The sequence below is a fragment of the Anoplophora glabripennis genome, unplaced genomic scaffold, assembly GCF_000390285.2.
Source record: "Anoplophora glabripennis isolate ALB-LARVAE unplaced genomic scaffold, Agla_2.0 scaffold273, whole genome shotgun sequence".
Taxonomy (NCBI): Eukaryota; Metazoa; Arthropoda; class Insecta; order Coleoptera; family Cerambycidae; genus Anoplophora; species Anoplophora glabripennis.
This window is the reverse complement of record NW_019416448.1, coordinates 54,610-72,237: the sequence shown is the minus strand read 5'-3', so window position 1 is coordinate 72,237 and position 17,628 is coordinate 54,610. Positions and strand designations below refer to the sequence as shown.

At 34.5% G+C, this 17,628-nt stretch overlaps 1 protein-coding gene across 1 annotated transcript; it reads right to left on the bottom strand.

Moving 5' to 3' along the window:
- Positions 1-2,537: 2,537 nt before the first annotated feature.
- On the bottom strand, positions 2,538-16,140 carry LOC108907200 (RNA polymerase II subunit A C-terminal domain phosphatase). The gene is made up of 7 exons (XM_018710768.2): positions 15,918-16,140; positions 15,681-15,834; positions 15,250-15,620; positions 14,868-15,195; positions 9,527-10,444; positions 6,294-6,714; positions 2,538-3,318 (listed from the first exon to the last, which is right to left on the bottom strand). The coding sequence occupies exons 1-6, from the start codon at positions 16,133-16,135 to the stop codon at positions 6,325-6,327; spliced, it is 2,379 nt and encodes a 792-aa protein (XP_018566284.2). The 5' UTR covers positions 16,136-16,140; the 3' UTR covers positions 2,538-3,318; positions 6,294-6,324.
- Between the last annotated feature and the right edge of the window lie 1,488 nt (positions 16,141-17,628).

Below are 17,628 nucleotides of genomic sequence, written 5' to 3'. Positions count from 1 at the left end.
ACAATCGAAACATCATTAGTTGAAAAATGTTTTTCACTTCAAAATATTACTCTTTTATTACGACTGTTTACCAAATCTAGTAAAAAAATACGAAAAACCTCAAATTTAACTGGTGGAATATTGCAACCCCCTGTATACTCAATGACAATTTCAGTTTTTTTAATAACATAATAAATTTAATACCCCCTAAAATTCTGTTTTTAATTGAAAATTAAAATAGAAACATTTAAAAAAGACTACTTATTCATTCAGTTATTATATACAGTGTGTCCACGGATTGAGTGCACATGGGGTGTAAATGACATAAATTTTTCGAGTTGAAATTTGAGCTTCTGGGCTTCACCTCTGCTTGGCCTTAAATTAAGAAGTTCACAAATTAGTCCAATTAATTAATGCACAGGGTGTTTTTACGATGAATTTTCAAAAATTGTCAAGAGTAAAGTACCTTTGTTTTTAAAAATATCAAAAATATTTACTAAAGACAGTTACTAAACTAGAACTAAAAGTTATGACAGATTGTCAATTTTCAATTTGATAGGCCACCTTTGTTTTTTTTTCTTTACTTTCAACAAGATGGACACCCAGTCCATTCAACACGAATAATTCGAGAATGGCTAGATGGTCAATTTTCTGGACGGTGGATTGGGCGAAATAGCCCAATTTCTTGGCCTCCTAGAAGTCCTGATTTAACTCCAATGGACTTTTATTTATGGGACTATCTCAAGCAGAAAATCTATGGGGCCCCGTTGAATAACGATTTATTTGAAATGAAACGAAGAATAAAAAATATAAATAATGCCATCCCCATTCAAGAAATCCAAAACGCCTACACAGAATTTACCAAGTGCGCTGAGCGATGTGTAATGTTTGGTGGCAGNTTTGTACTTTGTGGTTGTGAAAAATAAAAAACTAAGTTGGCTGATCAAATTGAAAATTGATATTCTGTCATAACTTTTAATTCTCAACAACTTTTCTAAGTAAATATTCTTGATATTTTTAAAAACAAAGGTACTTTACTCTTGACAATTTCTGAAAATTCATCGTAAAAACACCCTGTACATTAATTAACAAATTTTTTCAACTTCCTAGTTTAAGGCCAAACAGAGATGAATCCCAGAAGCTCCAATTTCTACTCGAAACATTTTTGTCATTTACACCTCACGTGTAGTCATTCCGTGGACACACTGTATGTATATATTTTCAAAATACGTTTCTGGATTTCCAAAATTATTACAAATATTATTTTATGTACAGTGTCACTGAAATGTTTCGCTTCAGAGATACAAGATATTCAAAATTAATAAAAATTTCTGGTTTTAATTGCAAAACACAGTTGAAGGATGTATACAAATAACACTTACATTTATAGATAAACTTATTTGAATATCTATTATTTTTAAATAAAAAATTTGATGTTTTCACAAATCAGTTTTGAAATAGGAAGGGATTGGAAGAAAAAAAGTTGGGAGTGAAAATTACTATGCATTCTCGGAAAATAATAATGTAATGGGACGTTGAATAAGTTAGTGTATGTTGTTTTGCCGAAGTGTAAACTACTTTTTTTCATGCCAAAAAAAGAGTATATGAGGAATTTTACTGCAGGACTTATTCAAAAGAAATCTGCAGCTGAAGCACACAAAATTCCTGTCGAGATTTATGGCGACCATCCTCTGTCACAAACAACATGCAGAGGTTCGTTTAAACGCTTAAAAAATAATAATTTTGATGTAGAATGATTGTTTCAAAACGTTTGAAAGTACTAAAGATGATTCAAAAGCGAGGACATTGGGTGCTGTACAAGTTGAAGCCGAGAGACCTCGAACGACGTCTTTGCACATGTGAACAGGTGCTTTAATGGAAAAAATGAAACGTTCTTTGCATTGTAACGTGACTGACGATGAAAAATGTATACTCTACGATAATCCTAAGCATAGAAAATTGTGGGGTAAGCCACGCGTCAACATCATCGGCAAAGCCAAATATCCATGGTTTCAAGCTTTCTCTCTGCATTTGGTGGGATCAGCTGAGTGTAGTTTATTATGAGCTGCTATCGACTATAATTGATGCATTTGACCTGAGCACTACAGGAAAAACAGCCACTATATGAGCACGGACATGACAAAGTGATTTTGCAGCATGACAATGCTCGGTCACATGTTGCGATACCGATGAAAACTTACTTGGAAATGTTTAAACGAGAAGTCCTGCCTCCCCGCTATATTTACCAGACATTGTTCTTTACAATCACTTGTTATGATTGATGGCTCATGGCCTGAATGTACAGCACTTCCATTCTTATGAAGATGCCATAAGATGTGTTGACTCTTAGAAAACCTCAAAGAACATGAAATTAAAATGCTGCTAGAATGATGGGAAAAAGTAGTGGCTAACGAGTTAGGGATATGTTTTTTACTATTTTTTTTAAATTTTCACAAAAAAATCAACGAGAACTTATTCAACATCCCATATACAGGGTGTTGCGATTAAATATGGTACAAGCCTGTAACTTCTTTATTTTTTGGCCCGATTTCAAAAATTCTTATTTGGGAATGTAGGGTAAAAAAAACTCTATCTAACCGCGATACTGCTGTTTTTATTAATGCAATTCATAAACAACTAGAACACGTTTTCTTGACATCAAAACAGCAGATTGGTATCAGCAATTTTTGTTCCAAAAAACAGATTATGTATTCTCATTCAGCATCCCTTAAAACGTCTCACCACCAGGTTTCCTCAAAATCGATACATCTTCAGGCGAGCACTCCATGATGTCGCGAAATGTAATAAAATTTGAAATCGGTCAAAAAACAAAGAAGCTACAAACTTGTATCACATTTAAGCGCGACACCCTGTATAAAAAACATGAAAAACGGCACACCAAATTGGAAGGAAATCGTCTTTTTTCTGTTCAAAATAAATATTTTTTTGTTCAAACTGTAACATCCTGTATCTTGGAAAAGAAGCATTTCCGCTCTCATATTTAGTTTGGTCAAGGATTTTAGTTACACCCTATATTCAGCTGCAATTAAAGTAACGAAATTTAAAGTGAATGCCCAATTGTAAAAAATTAATGTGTTTCCTTTTTGGCTACAAATATACCCATTCTGAGGAAAACAACAATTTTTATATTAATTTTATTTTGACCTGAATACACGGAACTATACTGCAAATATGAATGTTAAAAATATAAACAAAATGTACAAAATGATTTGTTTGATAAGGTTACGCTTAAAATGACTTAACTTCGGTCTAATTTACAGGCTGGACTGTTTCTTACGCTTTGAGAAAACACTCAACGTCACTCTAAAATAATCACATCTGAAAACACAAAATATCAATTGATGAGATACAAGGCTGATTAAAAGTTAAAGCGTTCATTGCAAAAACTCCATTTGTCACTATATGTACAATTTCCACTTAAATTTTGCTAAAAAACAAATATTTACTAGCGGTAATGTTTTTATTTTATATCATAGGTACCATTTTTACAGAAACATTATTTTTCATATTTAATTAGTCTTTTATATGTAATATAGTCAAAGCTCATTATTCGCAGGGGACTCGTTCCGAAAATGTACCACGAATACGGAATCCGCAAATACGGAGTGGCATTTTGTATGGAAATATAGAGGATACGTGCCAGTTGCAAAATAATAAAAAAATATCTTCATAAAAGTAATGTATTGAGATAAATTTTAATAATATTAATTATTACACAGACGACAATTTTCAGAACCAGAAATCGGACCTAGTGTACCCAAAGGATTTTGGTGCGCTGATTATGAATCCGAGCTCAGAATTGGTCCATTACCCTAAGTTCTCGAGATATTCTAACCTAAAGGTGCAAAAATCGCGGTTTTTCGCTATATTCGGGGTCAGATTACAACGTGAATAAATTTTTTTAATTAATTTGCGTTAAATCATCTCAAAGTATCACTCTTACCCTTTCTAACTGCACTTAGATTTTTTGAAAATCTTTTTTTTCCATAAAGATACGATAGATTGAAGTTTAGTACTTCAGCGATTTCCTTACAACATGGAAAATTTAGGTTAACCTGTCGTGGGTTTAACCCTCGCTGGTTTGCGCATTTAGGTTAACGTGTCGTAGGTTATAGCGTATTATGATGAACCTGTCATGAGCTTAGCATGCGAATGTAACAGCGTGTGTACATAGGTATCTGCTTCATATAGTATTCAATTTTAGGTTAGAAAAACTTGAAATATTGAGGTTATGGAGCAGGTCCACCAGTGTTTTCAAATTCAGCAACTCTATATCTCGTTTTTGAATAAATTTACAATTAGTTTATTTCCATGTTGTAACCAAATCGCCGAAGTACTACACTTCAATCTATCATATGGAAAAAAAAAATAATTTTCAAAAAAATCGAAGTGCGCTTAGAAAGGTAAGAGTGATACTTTGAGATGGTTTAACGCGATTTTAGAAAAAAAAAATAATTCACATTGTAATCTGACCGCGAATATAGCGAAAAATTGCAATTTTTCCACTTTGAGGTTAGAATATCTCGAGAACCTAAGTTGATAGGCCAATTCTGAGCTCGGATTCATAATCAGTGCACCAAAATCCTTCGAGTACACTAGATCCGGTCTCTGGTTCTGGACTATCGTAAAATTTTGTCGGCTTGTTATTATCAGGTTTAGGCAATGGTTTAGAGAACTCAGTGAATTTTTCTTGTCATACAGCTAATAAAAGACATTTTAATTCTTCCGATTGATATTCAGCTGGGGCATAATCAATTTGCCTTTTAAAAACAACTTCTTTTAAATTTAAACACATTTTCAGCGCTCGTTGAAGCTTCCTCCTCAACGGAGTACGGATTTAACATTTCCTCCAAGTCAGTTTCAGTCAAATATTCATCGTGCAATTCAAGCAATTCCTGACTGGATTCTATCAGTTCAAAGCTATCCGGTCCTATTGCATTTGCAACTTACACAATGTTTGCAGTTGAGGATTGCTTTCCGCGTGCAACAAATAAAACTCTCTCAACGGAAAGTAAAAGTATTTTTATTGAAAACTAAGTGTAGAGAAAAAGATATGTTATTGAGGAGAGCGTTCGCTGGAGAGTCCTCTTGGTGTGGAGTCGTTCGTAGGTATCGAGTAAGCATCTGGTCGCCGGCGCCAATTCGCCGTGGACCCTTCCTGGAACCCTGGTGGGTCCGGGCGCTGTCAAGCTGGCGCTCTTGACGTAACTCTTAAAATGGTTCACTTACAGACATCTGCACCCCCACACCCCCCTGCTAGTCACGTCGGGGTCACCAATTGAGGATTCATGTTTGCTTGCTGCGTTATGTGAAATAAACACCACTCTAATTGCACAAAAAATCGCGTACTTTCGCTTAATGGTGGTTGAAAGATCACGTTGGTTGAAAAATCACGTCAGGTGAAAAATCACGTCAGGGTCACCACTTGAGGGTTGCTTTCGGTGTGCAGCAAAATAAAACTCTCCCTCAACGGTAAAAATAAAAGTATTTACCCACACAGTTGACGTTTGAATTTGCACATGGCTTTTTTTCTTGTACGAACTAATTTTCTTTTTAAATTACCTTTATCAGACATTATAAATTCCAAACGAAGCTGAAAAGACACATATTATTCCGTCAAAGTTATTGCGATTAATGAAAAATTGAAGCAATGAAATAAAAGATTCGGCGCAGGCGGCCACAGTCGCACATGCAAGTGAGCGGCGTGAGCGGCAGATTTTGTCAAAGGAATTTCGGCTTCACGATTTGTTTGTTTATAAATATTTTGATACCTACTTGTTTATTTTGAGAAATAAATATACATTATTCTAAAAATGCAATATGTATCGTTAGTTTTGGATCTGCGAATATCGAATTTTTCACCAATGAATACGGGAAATGGTCACAATTTTTTGGTCTGCGAATAGCAGATCCGCGAATACGGGAACCGCGAATAAGGAGCTTTGACTGTACACAGTTTTGAAGAATTTTTCATTCAGTGTACCTCAAGTCACTTGGGGCCTCGTCATGTTTTTTTAGTATGGCTCCTTATTAAAAAAAATAATTTGGATTAAACTTTGCAAGGCCATAAAAACTTTTCAAATTTTTTTATGAGTGGCATAATAGTGTTTTTGTCTAACTGTCTAAGACGTTTCTGCAGAACCACCAAATAAATAAATGTGTACTTTCAGGAACTTTATTGGAAATATTTCCTGTAAGACTTGTAGACATCTTCATCTATTCACACAACAACAAAAAATTTATCCAAAAATGACATATGGGTCTTGCAGAGAACGCTTCAAATAATATCTTACCAGTCAGACGAAGTACGAAATCCTAAACACATTAATTATTTGACAGGAACTCTCTTTCCAAAGCAGCCCCCATCATGTTCCAGTCTCCGTCGTCCACCTCATCAGGAGGTTCCACACTGTTATCACTTTCCTGCGTGTCGTCTTGGTCCATGTCCAACACATCGTCCACACTTTCCCCTCTCCTAAACTTAATACTTGGCATTTCGTCCTCTGTGCTATTGTTCTCGTCTAGACCGTTGTCTTCTTCATCTTGCCTTTTCCGTTTGAAGCCTCTGGGATACTCTCCCGTCAAGGAGTCCTCACTACTACTGCTGCTGCTGCTGTTACTTCGTGGAGGGATCACGAGATTTACAGGCGTCTGTTCTAATTTTTTCTGGTCATCCTCGCTACTGTCGCTTTCGTCGTCTAATATGTCTTCCACCTTTAAAACGGGAGGTTTTTTTTATATATGTTTTGCAAGATTTGTTCCTTAATAAGCAATTTTTAAAGATCGATAAAGAAAATATATACAGAGTGCCTAAATATTCTAAGTACCATAACTTGTTAGGGTTGAAATTCAATTGAACTCTTCCATTTATATAAAATTTGATATACTAGTTTTTATACAGGGTGTAAATTAAGTATGTACAATAAATTCAACAGATGATAATTTGAGTGATTTTAAGACAAAAAGTTCATATTAACAATTATTAAACATTGGTCCGCAGATGCTTCATTTTGAAGATACAGGGTGTTAAACTTTTGTAAAAAAAATTGCTGTTTCGTAAATATCTTAAATACCCTTTACCCAATTTTGTTGTAATTTGGCAGTGTTATTTGTAGTGTTAAGGGGCTAATTTAACCCTAACTTGATTAGATTTATTAAATCCAGTGGTGTTGTGATCGGTACCTTAACAAATATTTTTGACAAAAAAAATGTACTTACTTTTTGTAATTTTTATATATTTTTTGAATTAAGCAACTAAAAATACTACTTTTTTGTCTCTCGCATATTTTTCGTATCTTGATTAATTTTTGTAGAAAAAAATAAAATCCACTTAATTGTATATCCCTGGACCACCACACAAGAAACATGGGAAAAAGTTTTTTTTTAGGAAATTATAATTTTTTTATAATTTTTTATTAATAACATGTAACATATAAATAACATAGAGTACAAATAACACTGCCAAATTACAACAAAATTGGGTAAGGGGTATTTAAAATATTTACGAAATAGCAATTTTTTTTACAAAAGTTTAACACAACACCTTTCCATCAACTTGCTTATTTTAATTGGAACACCCTATACATTATTGCAATTTTGGATTCTATGTATTATTTTAGGTGGACTTTTATGAAGTTTCCCTAAAACTCCACCTAAAATAACACGTAGAATCCAGAATTGCAATAATATATAGGGTGTTCCATTTAAAATAAGTAAGTTGATGGCGTCTTCCAGTATAACCATTGTTTTAGTTGAGAAGGGCATGCCCGAAAACCCGATATCCCAAATTTTCAAAATTCAAATCGAAGTAGTCTCTGAAATAATTCTAATGGGCCGTCACAGTGAGAGACCCTGTATATCCAGCACGATTTGCTATGTTTTCAGTATAAAAATATCGTTAAATTAAAGATATTTAGCAAAAATGCAAATTATTTTTTACAAACATATTTTATAACTTTCTTCTACTATATTTTTGGTAAAATATGAAAGATTCGAAAGGAATGGAAAATTTTACGTTATAAATGTCGCTGCTTGTATTTGTTGAGAATAGATAATGCAAGAGGTCACCGAGAATGTCGGATTCGCCTTGGCGTGGATGAATCAAATAACGAGTTTAACTTGCCATATCATGAAAATTGAATGTATGCTCAACTTGAAATTTCTCCTACATTAAACTATCACTATAAGCTATCCTTTAGGCATCGGCCTCTCTGGGGTGGGCCATGTACACCCCCCCTTACTACGCCCATGGAAATGGATACTTTGCTCATTAATGGCCTACTACTTGTGTTAAACAGTTATTTTTTTATATGTTGTTTGTTTTTTTTTACCATTTTTAATAGTTTTCTATTCTTTTGTTCTCAGTTTATACATCTATCTTTATCATGTTTGTCTTTATCTTTTAATTTGTTTTTTAAATTGCACTAAAGTTCTTGTCTATGCCGCCACTGGGGAGCCCACAAACTTGGTTGTATGCACACGCTTATCGGTGTTGCCTGCTATTACTTACGAAGTAGCAAAGAAACTGCACAAAATAAGAAATAATAAATATCTGATGGATTTGAAACAATATTTAAAAATATTTTAAATTTATAATAAAAAGTATTTGTTACTATTTTTTTTAAGCACCGAGTTTAGTCTGTGAATCTCAGTGTCAATGACTTCTGATATTGACCTAGTTTAGATGAACTACATAATATCAATTCGCCTAATTTGATTATGACAACTGGGCACTAGGGTGGGCAAAAACAAATCACTAAAGTTAATTCTGTGAAAGGAGAATGTCACCGCTTTATTATATCTGTTTTAGTGTTCGGCATACGAGAAGGTGTGTATACTACGACGCTATAAAATCATATAGTCTATAGTACTGACAGAAATTCTTCCGACATTGACGTGTCTACCGGCCGAAACATGCCAAAATAACAGGGTATTGAAAATCAATTACCACATAGATAATTTTTAGTAAAATTAATTGTAATTTTAAATGTGGAAAAAATGAAAATTAAATATGTGGTAATCGATTTATCATACCACGTGAAAATTCCGATTTCCAGCTGTCAGACTGAAAAAACGCGGCTTGAAATTTGTCGGCCAACAATACTTTTTGACTTAATTAATTATTTACAATTAATTTTACTAAAAATTACCTATGTGGTAATTGATTTTCAATAACCTGTCATTTTGGCATGTTTTGGCCGGTAGACACGTCAATGTCGGAAGAATTTCTGTCGGACAAATTTAAACCGACATCTGCAACAAAATTTACAGTAACTTAAGCTAAAAAAAAAAAGATGTAGTCTTGACTTTTCAAGACGCCGGGAAATTGCCATATGTTTTTGGACTTTTCCGAATGGAAAAGCGGAGGAATCAAGAAAAGTCGCAGAGGAAAAATATGGTAGACTCGTCAAAACGAAGCTCCTCACAAGTTATAAAGTATGTGGTAAACAACTTTCCAGGGGGTGCCTGTACTGTGGACTAATACATTTTCAAGATTTTAGTATACCATAAAATAAAACAAAATTACCTCCTTGTCCATATCAGCTATATCCGCACTGGAAAATGACATGAGCGGATTAATCGTATCCATAAACCTTCCACTGGGCGTTCGCTTCCTCAAAGCGGGGGTATTATGCTCGGGATAACTTGTTATGTGATCCGGACTGCTGCAGTGAGGAGGAGGGTGTCGGTTTTTTGAACCCTTGCTACTGAGGGGGAATATCCTCTCGTCTACATGTTCCCACCTCTCCGCGCAGCTCCACAGCCAATCTGGAGTCACTATCCTCAGGTTCTTCTTCCGTCGTCCGGCGTTGACTTTAGCGGTCCCTGGCCTGACTGCCACGAGGTGTGTAGTGTCGTCTTCCAGGTCTTGCGTGACGATTGCGCCAATACTTCTCGCCACTTGATATGCTTTGGACTGTTCTAGTTTAATATGTGTAGGTACCAACCCACTGAATACCAACTTGCATCCCTTCAGTACGTTGCTACGGACTAAAGGGATAACTTTTTTCAAATCTGGTATTTCACCCGATTCCATTTTGTCGTACTGGTCATAAAATTCTTTATGTATCATTTTTAGAATGTCCTCCAGATACACTAAATAGTCATCTGGATCATCTATTTCGATTAAATTATCTTCTTGAGAAGGTTTTTCTTTCGCAGAAGTTTTGTCAGGTTCTGGAATTGGTTCTTTTGTTTCGGTATTGGTTTTGCTGGCATCGTTATCACATTTTTCTTGTGCTTTTATTGCTTTTGTTTCGAGGTTTTCATTTTTATTCACATCACTGGTAACTTGCTGTGGTACTTCTGCAGAATCAACATTTTCCGTCCTTTGGTTTTCCTTTTTCTCATTTTTATCTGTAGGAGATTCTTCACAACCCGTTTCATTTTTGGAAAATGTTACCTCCTCAATTTTTTCATTTTCGTCACAGCTATTACCATTTAACTAAAATAAAATCAAAATATGTACATAGTATATTACTGACTACAAACTTTGTGAAATGTGTCGCAGATACAGAGAGACTTCATCACTAAGAAACTCAGAAACTTGTTGCAGATAATTTTAAAAATCCTACGAGTTCATACAAGGTGAAACAAAAATCCTTGACCAGATTTTAGAACATGCATCCAGGAACACTTCGTTTTCAAGATACAGTATTAAAGTTTGAAAAAAAGAAGAATTTTTAGGGTTGGGGAAATGTAAGCTGAAAAAAAAGAAGCATCTTGAAGCTTGAAGATTCATTTTGAAATCTCGAGATGAAAAATTTTTTTTGAGCGTTACTCTCAGCGCAATCAAATGAAATAATGCAAGGCAAAAATTTTTAATTTTTTTTTTTTTAAACTGCCCAAACAGCTTCAAGATTTTTATTCTCTCAATACGATCATTATTCACGAAGTTACAGCATTTCAAAAATTACTAGAAAAATTTGGAACTTTTCCTGCTTCCATAATTTTTTTGGTGAGTTTATATAAATAAGTACCTATGTAGATATACAAATAAATGTAACCAATCAGCAAACGGTGTTTTTTATAAGAATGTATATACGTATGTACATACATAGTACAAGTATATGTATGTATATTTATACTTTAATACCAAAAATACCTGTCCTGTGCATGTAAAGGGTAATTCTCATAACATTCTACTCCCTTTATCTTTTTTACCTTTCTATCTAGGAAGAATTGGTAATTAATAACCAAAGTTGTAGAAATTTTATTGCTATATCAAAGAAACATAAAAAAACAATTGACTATTGTGTTTTATATAAACCACTTTTGTTTCTTTAATCGAAACACCCTGCATATTCGTCGCTTACTGTAGTCCCCTCCTTTTTCTAATTAAATACATGCCATATATTTACTTTGACAGTTTGCACAATATTCTAGTTTATGTACTTACTCTACACAATAAATATATACAAGATAGTGACTAGCCAGTTTGTATTTATGCTTTTCCGCTATTAAATTTAGTAACCAGATATTTAAATATTGTGAAAAAAATACTATACTATAAAAAGTGTTTCATAATAAGTTTATCATCCAGACAAAGAACGCAATTTTAAATAATTTTTTCTTATAAAAAAATAAGATTGCAAAACGTCCTAATTTGACCTTGAAATAAAAAATGATTTTATACTCTGTTTGGAAATGAAAGAGAGTAATAAAACCCCGAAATAAGAACCGGCCATGGGCGTGCTAATATTTCGTTTCAGATAATTATCGGGTAACACTAATGCTAACAGGTAATGGGTGTACATTAGTATATTTTACTGGATACATCATAGGGCAGGAGCCAGTGTATTGTGACAGATCAATCCAGTCTTAGAGCTGAATATACGAAGACGTGCTAGTGCAGTAGAGTAAAATTCGACTTGTGTTTAGTGACTAAAGTACACTCATTTTATTTTAAAAAAGAAATACCAACGCTAAACAAAATTTTAAGTGAACTTTCAGAGGACAACGATTTGCCAAAAATCAGTAGAAGCAAATTATGGGCCGTCTTACGAGAGTTGAATTTTTGCTGGGAAAAGCAGAACGGGAAGTCAGTTCTTATCGATAAAGATGAAATTATTTGTTGGCGAAGATCCTACTTAAGATCAATTAGAAAATTCCGTGGCGAAGGGAGGAATATTTATTATCTAGACGAAACTTGGGTCAACGAGGGATATACTGTAACAAAAGTATGGCAAGATAAAAATGTAAAAAGTTTTCGACAAGCATTTTTGGATGGACTTTCAACAGGGTTCAAGGCACCTTCAGGTAAAGGGCGAAGATTAATAGTGACACATAGTGCTAGTGGTTTTGTAGATGGCGGTTTACTTTTATTTGAATCTAAAAATACAGGTGACTATCACGAAGACATGAACGCAGATGTTTTCGAAGAGTATTTTACACAGATGTTTGATCTTATTCCTCCGGGATCTGTAATTGTCATGGATAATGCCAGTTACCATTCACATCAGACCGAGCGGACGCCTACGACTGCTTGGAGGAAAGCCGATATAATTCAATGGTTATCCGGAAAAAACATTTCTTTTGAAACAAATATGGTGAAAAAGGAACTTTTGACACTTGTCAATTTTAATAAAGATCAGAAAAAATATGTTATCGATGAAATGGCAACAAATCGCCAAATAACGGTACTACGGTTACCTGGGCGCAGGTAAAAGGAGATGTAGCGCGAAATAATGCGACGTTTAAATTAAGTGACGTGAAAATTTTGTTAAAAAATTCCTTGGAACGAGTATGATGCTTAAAGTAGCCTCATGTTTTGAAATGCTGTTTTTATATTGTTTACTTATAAGAGAAATGGACCGAGAAATTGAAGCGGCATAGACAAAGACGGATTGTCGGGGATTAAATTTTAGCTACCTGCTACAATTTAGTACAGTCCAATCGCACAAAGTTTTGTTAAAAGTAGACCTCATCTATACGGAAAATACATAATATAAAAATATTGAATATAAGCACCAGTACTACATTTATTTAGGATTTGCATACATAATGAGCTTTTATAGATGTTTCTTCACGATGATCTTTTTTGTATAACCGAAATACATATGTCTTTTGTCTGGAATAAGATAAAGGTATAATAAAGCACCTTTCATAATAAGATTTTTTTCTTAATGTAGAATTGAAAATTTTGTTTAGTAAAATTAACATGAAAAACATACCCCCGAAGTGGTTCTATCGTGGCAATCTTGAATATATGCAGAATAAATAATTAAACCAAAATATTGTGCAAACTCTGAAGAAAAGAGAGGAACCGAAAAAATGACAAATATCTACTGTTCCATTTGGAAAAGCAAAAGTTTCATTTATATCTTTGCAGTCAAACGTTTTTTCGTCTTTCACATTTTTTCCTATATAAACAAAATGCTGCCCAACGCATTACTTTAATCGAAAATGGACTTAGCCAACGAGTTGTTGCTCGACTATCGAATATGCACCGACAGCAGTTCGAAGAGTGTGCCAACGTTATGAGGAGACTGGATCCTTTCATAGACGACCTGGAACAGGGAGAAAACGAAGTACAATAGCTCGTGATGACCGCTTTATTGTGTCAACAACATTAAGAAATCGTCATCTTAACGCAGTTCAAGTGCAACAGCTCTGTGAAGTACGAAGAGTGGCTATTAGTTAGTGGACAGTAAGAAGAAGGCTGCAGGAAAGTAACCTGACCCCTAAAAGACCTGTGACTGGTCTAAAGCTTACCCCAACTCATCATCAAGCATGTTTGTTTTGTACGGGATTATGTGAATTGGACAGTGAAACAATGGGGGATCTGTTCTGTTCTCAGATGAGACCAGAATATGCCTCTATAATAGCGAACAAAGAAGAAAAGTGTACCGGAGACCAAGAGAGTGATTTGCAGAATGCTGCATTGAATTGAATTGCTTATGGAGGCAGTTCCTGCATGATCTGGAGTGCGATTTCTATGGAAACAAGAACCGACCCTGCTTTCGTCACTAGGGGAGATCGTGGACACGGGAGAGGAGGTTTAACGGGTGCTAGGTACATCGAGGTGATTTTAGCAGTTCATGTGGTAACGTACATCAACTACATTGGAGAAGAGTTTATTTTTATGCATGTGTAAGAATCGTGTAAGATTACATATCATAAGTTGGTTTTCGGATTATGGAGAGGCCAGCATGCTGTCCTGACCTAAATCCAATTGAATATTCATGGGATAAACTAAAACGAAGAATTTGGGCTAGACTTCATGCCCCGACCTCGATCCCAGAACTTATTGATACAGTAGAAGAGTGGTATAACATCCCACAGAGATGTTATTAGAGCAAGAGGGGGTCATACCCCTTAAAAGTGTTAAGTGTTAGTTTAGAAAATTGTCAACAACTACATTTCCTTTAGGAATAAAAAAAGTTAAATTGTTTCACGCATTAATTTCTTTTGTTAAAACTAAGGAACGAAAATAAATTGTAATAAATTTAAGCTCATATTAAAGCATATCAAATTGTCTTTCAAACAGCATATATCTTTTTTACTCTGATGAATAGTTTAAAAAATATATATAATTAGTCAAAAGTTTGCAGTTTGCCGATTTCTATGCACGCACGTTTAGAAAGATAGACAAGGTAAGGGGGGTATCATAATTATGTGAATAACCCTGTAGTACATTCATACATACATAATATAAGTTTAAAAGGATATTTCGTTATAACACAGTTCGTCTATGCACCCTTGTGACACTGCCCTAAACCCACGATATAACGAGGGGTTTAGGGCATTGTTCAGAGGTTTTACTCATAACTGTTTTTTTTCCCCCTTTAAACAATTTAATGTATCACTCTTTATTATTAGAATGTTCTCAATTACTGCCTTGTCTATACAGAATAAATAAAAATTACCTTCACGTCTTTATCAACTGAAATTTTCATACTACAATCATTACCCTTTGCAGCCTCAATTTCAGTTCCTGTAGAGCCGTTTGTGATTAGCAGTTCCCTATCTTTTAAGTGCTCAGAATTTAATACAACCTTCTCCTTCAGTTTCGTTAAATCAAAGCCAGCTTTGTTATCATCCTCGTGCTTGTCAAGACCAGGAGGAGCATTTATATCTCCAGTATGTTGGAAAAAATGATACGGTTTCACGTGGATTAAATTGCTTGCATGAGACCACACATCTTCTCTATCGTCAATTATACAAACCATATCATCTCCACAAGGAAATAACGCCCTACAATATTGTATTCATAATTTATATCGTTAAACTACATTTTAAACAACTTACTTTAGATTTGCCTTTTTACTAGTGGGATCAAAGCATTCATCTCTAGACAAGATTCGATTTGAAAAAATCTTCTGATCTGCATCCAAGAACATTGCTATCGTATGTGCATAGTTTCTTGCTCCAAATGTGCATATATGTAACTCGTAGTAGTCATATATATTATTTAAAAACCTATGAGTACCAGGTCGTAACCTCGTATGATACCATGGAGAGTTAGGTCCATAAAGTTGAAAATGATATACATCCTTTATATTAGGAGGTATGTTGTCATTAGTTGTATGAATTAAAGTTTGATCCAAATCTACCAACAAAACCAGTTTATGATCTTTTATTAAACGGTCACTATCTGCTCTTCCTAATTTTTGTGCTTGCTAAAATAAGTTTTAAGTTCAAGATTTGTACACATTTCTTTGAATAGAAATTCTACTCACTTCTTCACTGACTTTTAAATCTGGAATTGCATGAACCATAGGAACGGAAGCCGTTCCTGTTATATCATCTTTACGAAGGTCTGCTCCACATTCTGCACACATATCATTCATGATAGTTGGGTGGCAACATGCTTTTAATTCTAGTAATATTTCTCTATAATTAAATAAATAAATAAATAAACAAATATATATTTATTGGCGCGAAATGGATTCCCGCCAATTTTTAAAATAATATACCTTGGCTTGACAGTTTCGCCCTCTCGAGCAATAATTTTGTGCACTGTTCCTGCTTGTGTTGACTTTAATTTCCGCTGTTCTTCTTTTTTGGGCCCATCAATTTCATATAAAAGCAATAAACGACCTATTGGAATAGTTAGACCTTCGCGAACTTTCCATTTTATTATTTTTATAGGTTTTGATTGTGACTGCGAAATGGACACAGTTTTTTCAGCCATCTTGAACTCGGCCGAAACCGCTCTAAAATGATTCGATTGGTCCAAAATGCCCGTCATCTAATTTTGAGACCAATAGGAGCTAGTGTTTGTTTTGGGGGTGATTAAGAAATATTTCAATATTTTTCTTGAATTTTCTATAAAAATTCCCTTCGTAGTTTCGAATTATAATTAATTTATACGAGGTATCGGCACTTTGAAGAGAAAATAGTTTTTTACAATTCAACAAATACTTATACGGACTATGATTGCAGAAACTGGGAAGAACACAAATCTAGATTTTTTTCTAGCAATACTAACAGAATTAGCTCTGCTCATAATCTATGTAGAATCTAGAACATAGCAATAGGAACTCGACTCGACCAATTAGAGAATTAGAGTGACTTTCGATTTGATTGAACTCAGAACTCAGAGTACTGTGAACTGATCTTAGCTGCTAATAACTACTATACTAATTTTGACAAAACGAAAGACCCTTAGATCTCTGAACTCAACCATAGAGTATTGAATAATATGGATATACAGGCTTTTTTCGACACTGAATAATGGTGAGTTATCTGACTTGTAGCATTGTTTATATAGTTTACATCATATAGTTTACATCAAACAATGCTTGTAGTTATTACTTCTATCTGTTTTGATCTTAGTTGTCATTATGGTAAGTTAAATCTCTCGACTCATTCTTACACACATACTATAACATACATCACTCGCGAAAAAAACTTATGTAAGTCATGTATGCGTTTTGACCCTAACGCCTAACGTAGTATTGAAAGTTGCATTAGTTACTGATGCACAATTTGATGCTGATGGTCACATGCATGGAGACTAGATAAGGAGCACGAACTCATCCGGGAAAATTGACAAAATTTGTCCAAGAAATGGCAGAAGTTGGGGTGGCGCTAGTAGAGATGTGTTGCTCTTTCATTGTCTGCTACTTTGGCACTGTTCCGCAGTTGTCACTGGAGCTGACTGTTCCGCTGCGACAAAAGAAGCGGTGATTTTTCGGAGCGTTTACTTCAAAGTGCAATTTACTAGCGCTCAGGCGTGCCGGCCACAGCAGAGCAGATTCTCGCTCAGCCGTTGCGATCTGCGCTTGTATTAGTCACAGTGTCACACACTAAACACATAATACAGTCTCAGTACAGTCGCGTTTGATTTAAAGACATTGTATTTCAGCGACTATATAGAGCAATGCGTGTATTGCTGGTTGCTGCGCTACAAATATTTTAACAGTTTTTGTTTACAAAATCACATAGACAGCAAAAAACATGCGACTGTTCATTTGTTTTTGTTGCACTCGCGGAAAAATTTTGAATATCTGGCACTGTACTCACTGTATGATGTCGTCGTTCTATGTGTCTTTAAATTGGTGATTGAAGATTTATAACAAATATTTTGCTTGCATATATTAATTACAACAAGGTTTACTTTCATGCGTTGGTAAAAATAAATTCCACAGGAAAGATTTTCTTCGTTTATCCATGTCCAATTTT

What these genes read in the sequence shown, in the direction of transcription:
- LOC108907200 (XM_018710768.2), bottom strand. Translation starts at nt 16,135, where the DNA reads ATGGCTGAAAAAACTGTGTCCATTTCGCAGTCACAATCAAAACCTATA. An exon ending in AGTAAAAAGGCAAATCTAAA is followed by an intron (nt 15,196 to 15,249) that starts GTAAGTTGTTTA and finishes ACAATATTGTAG; the next exon opens with GGCGTTATTTCCTTGTGGAG. An exon ending in TAGCTGATATGGACAAGGAG is followed by an intron (nt 6,715 to 9,526) that starts GTAATTTTGTTT and finishes CCCGTTTTAAAG; the next exon opens with GTGGAAGACATATTAGACGA.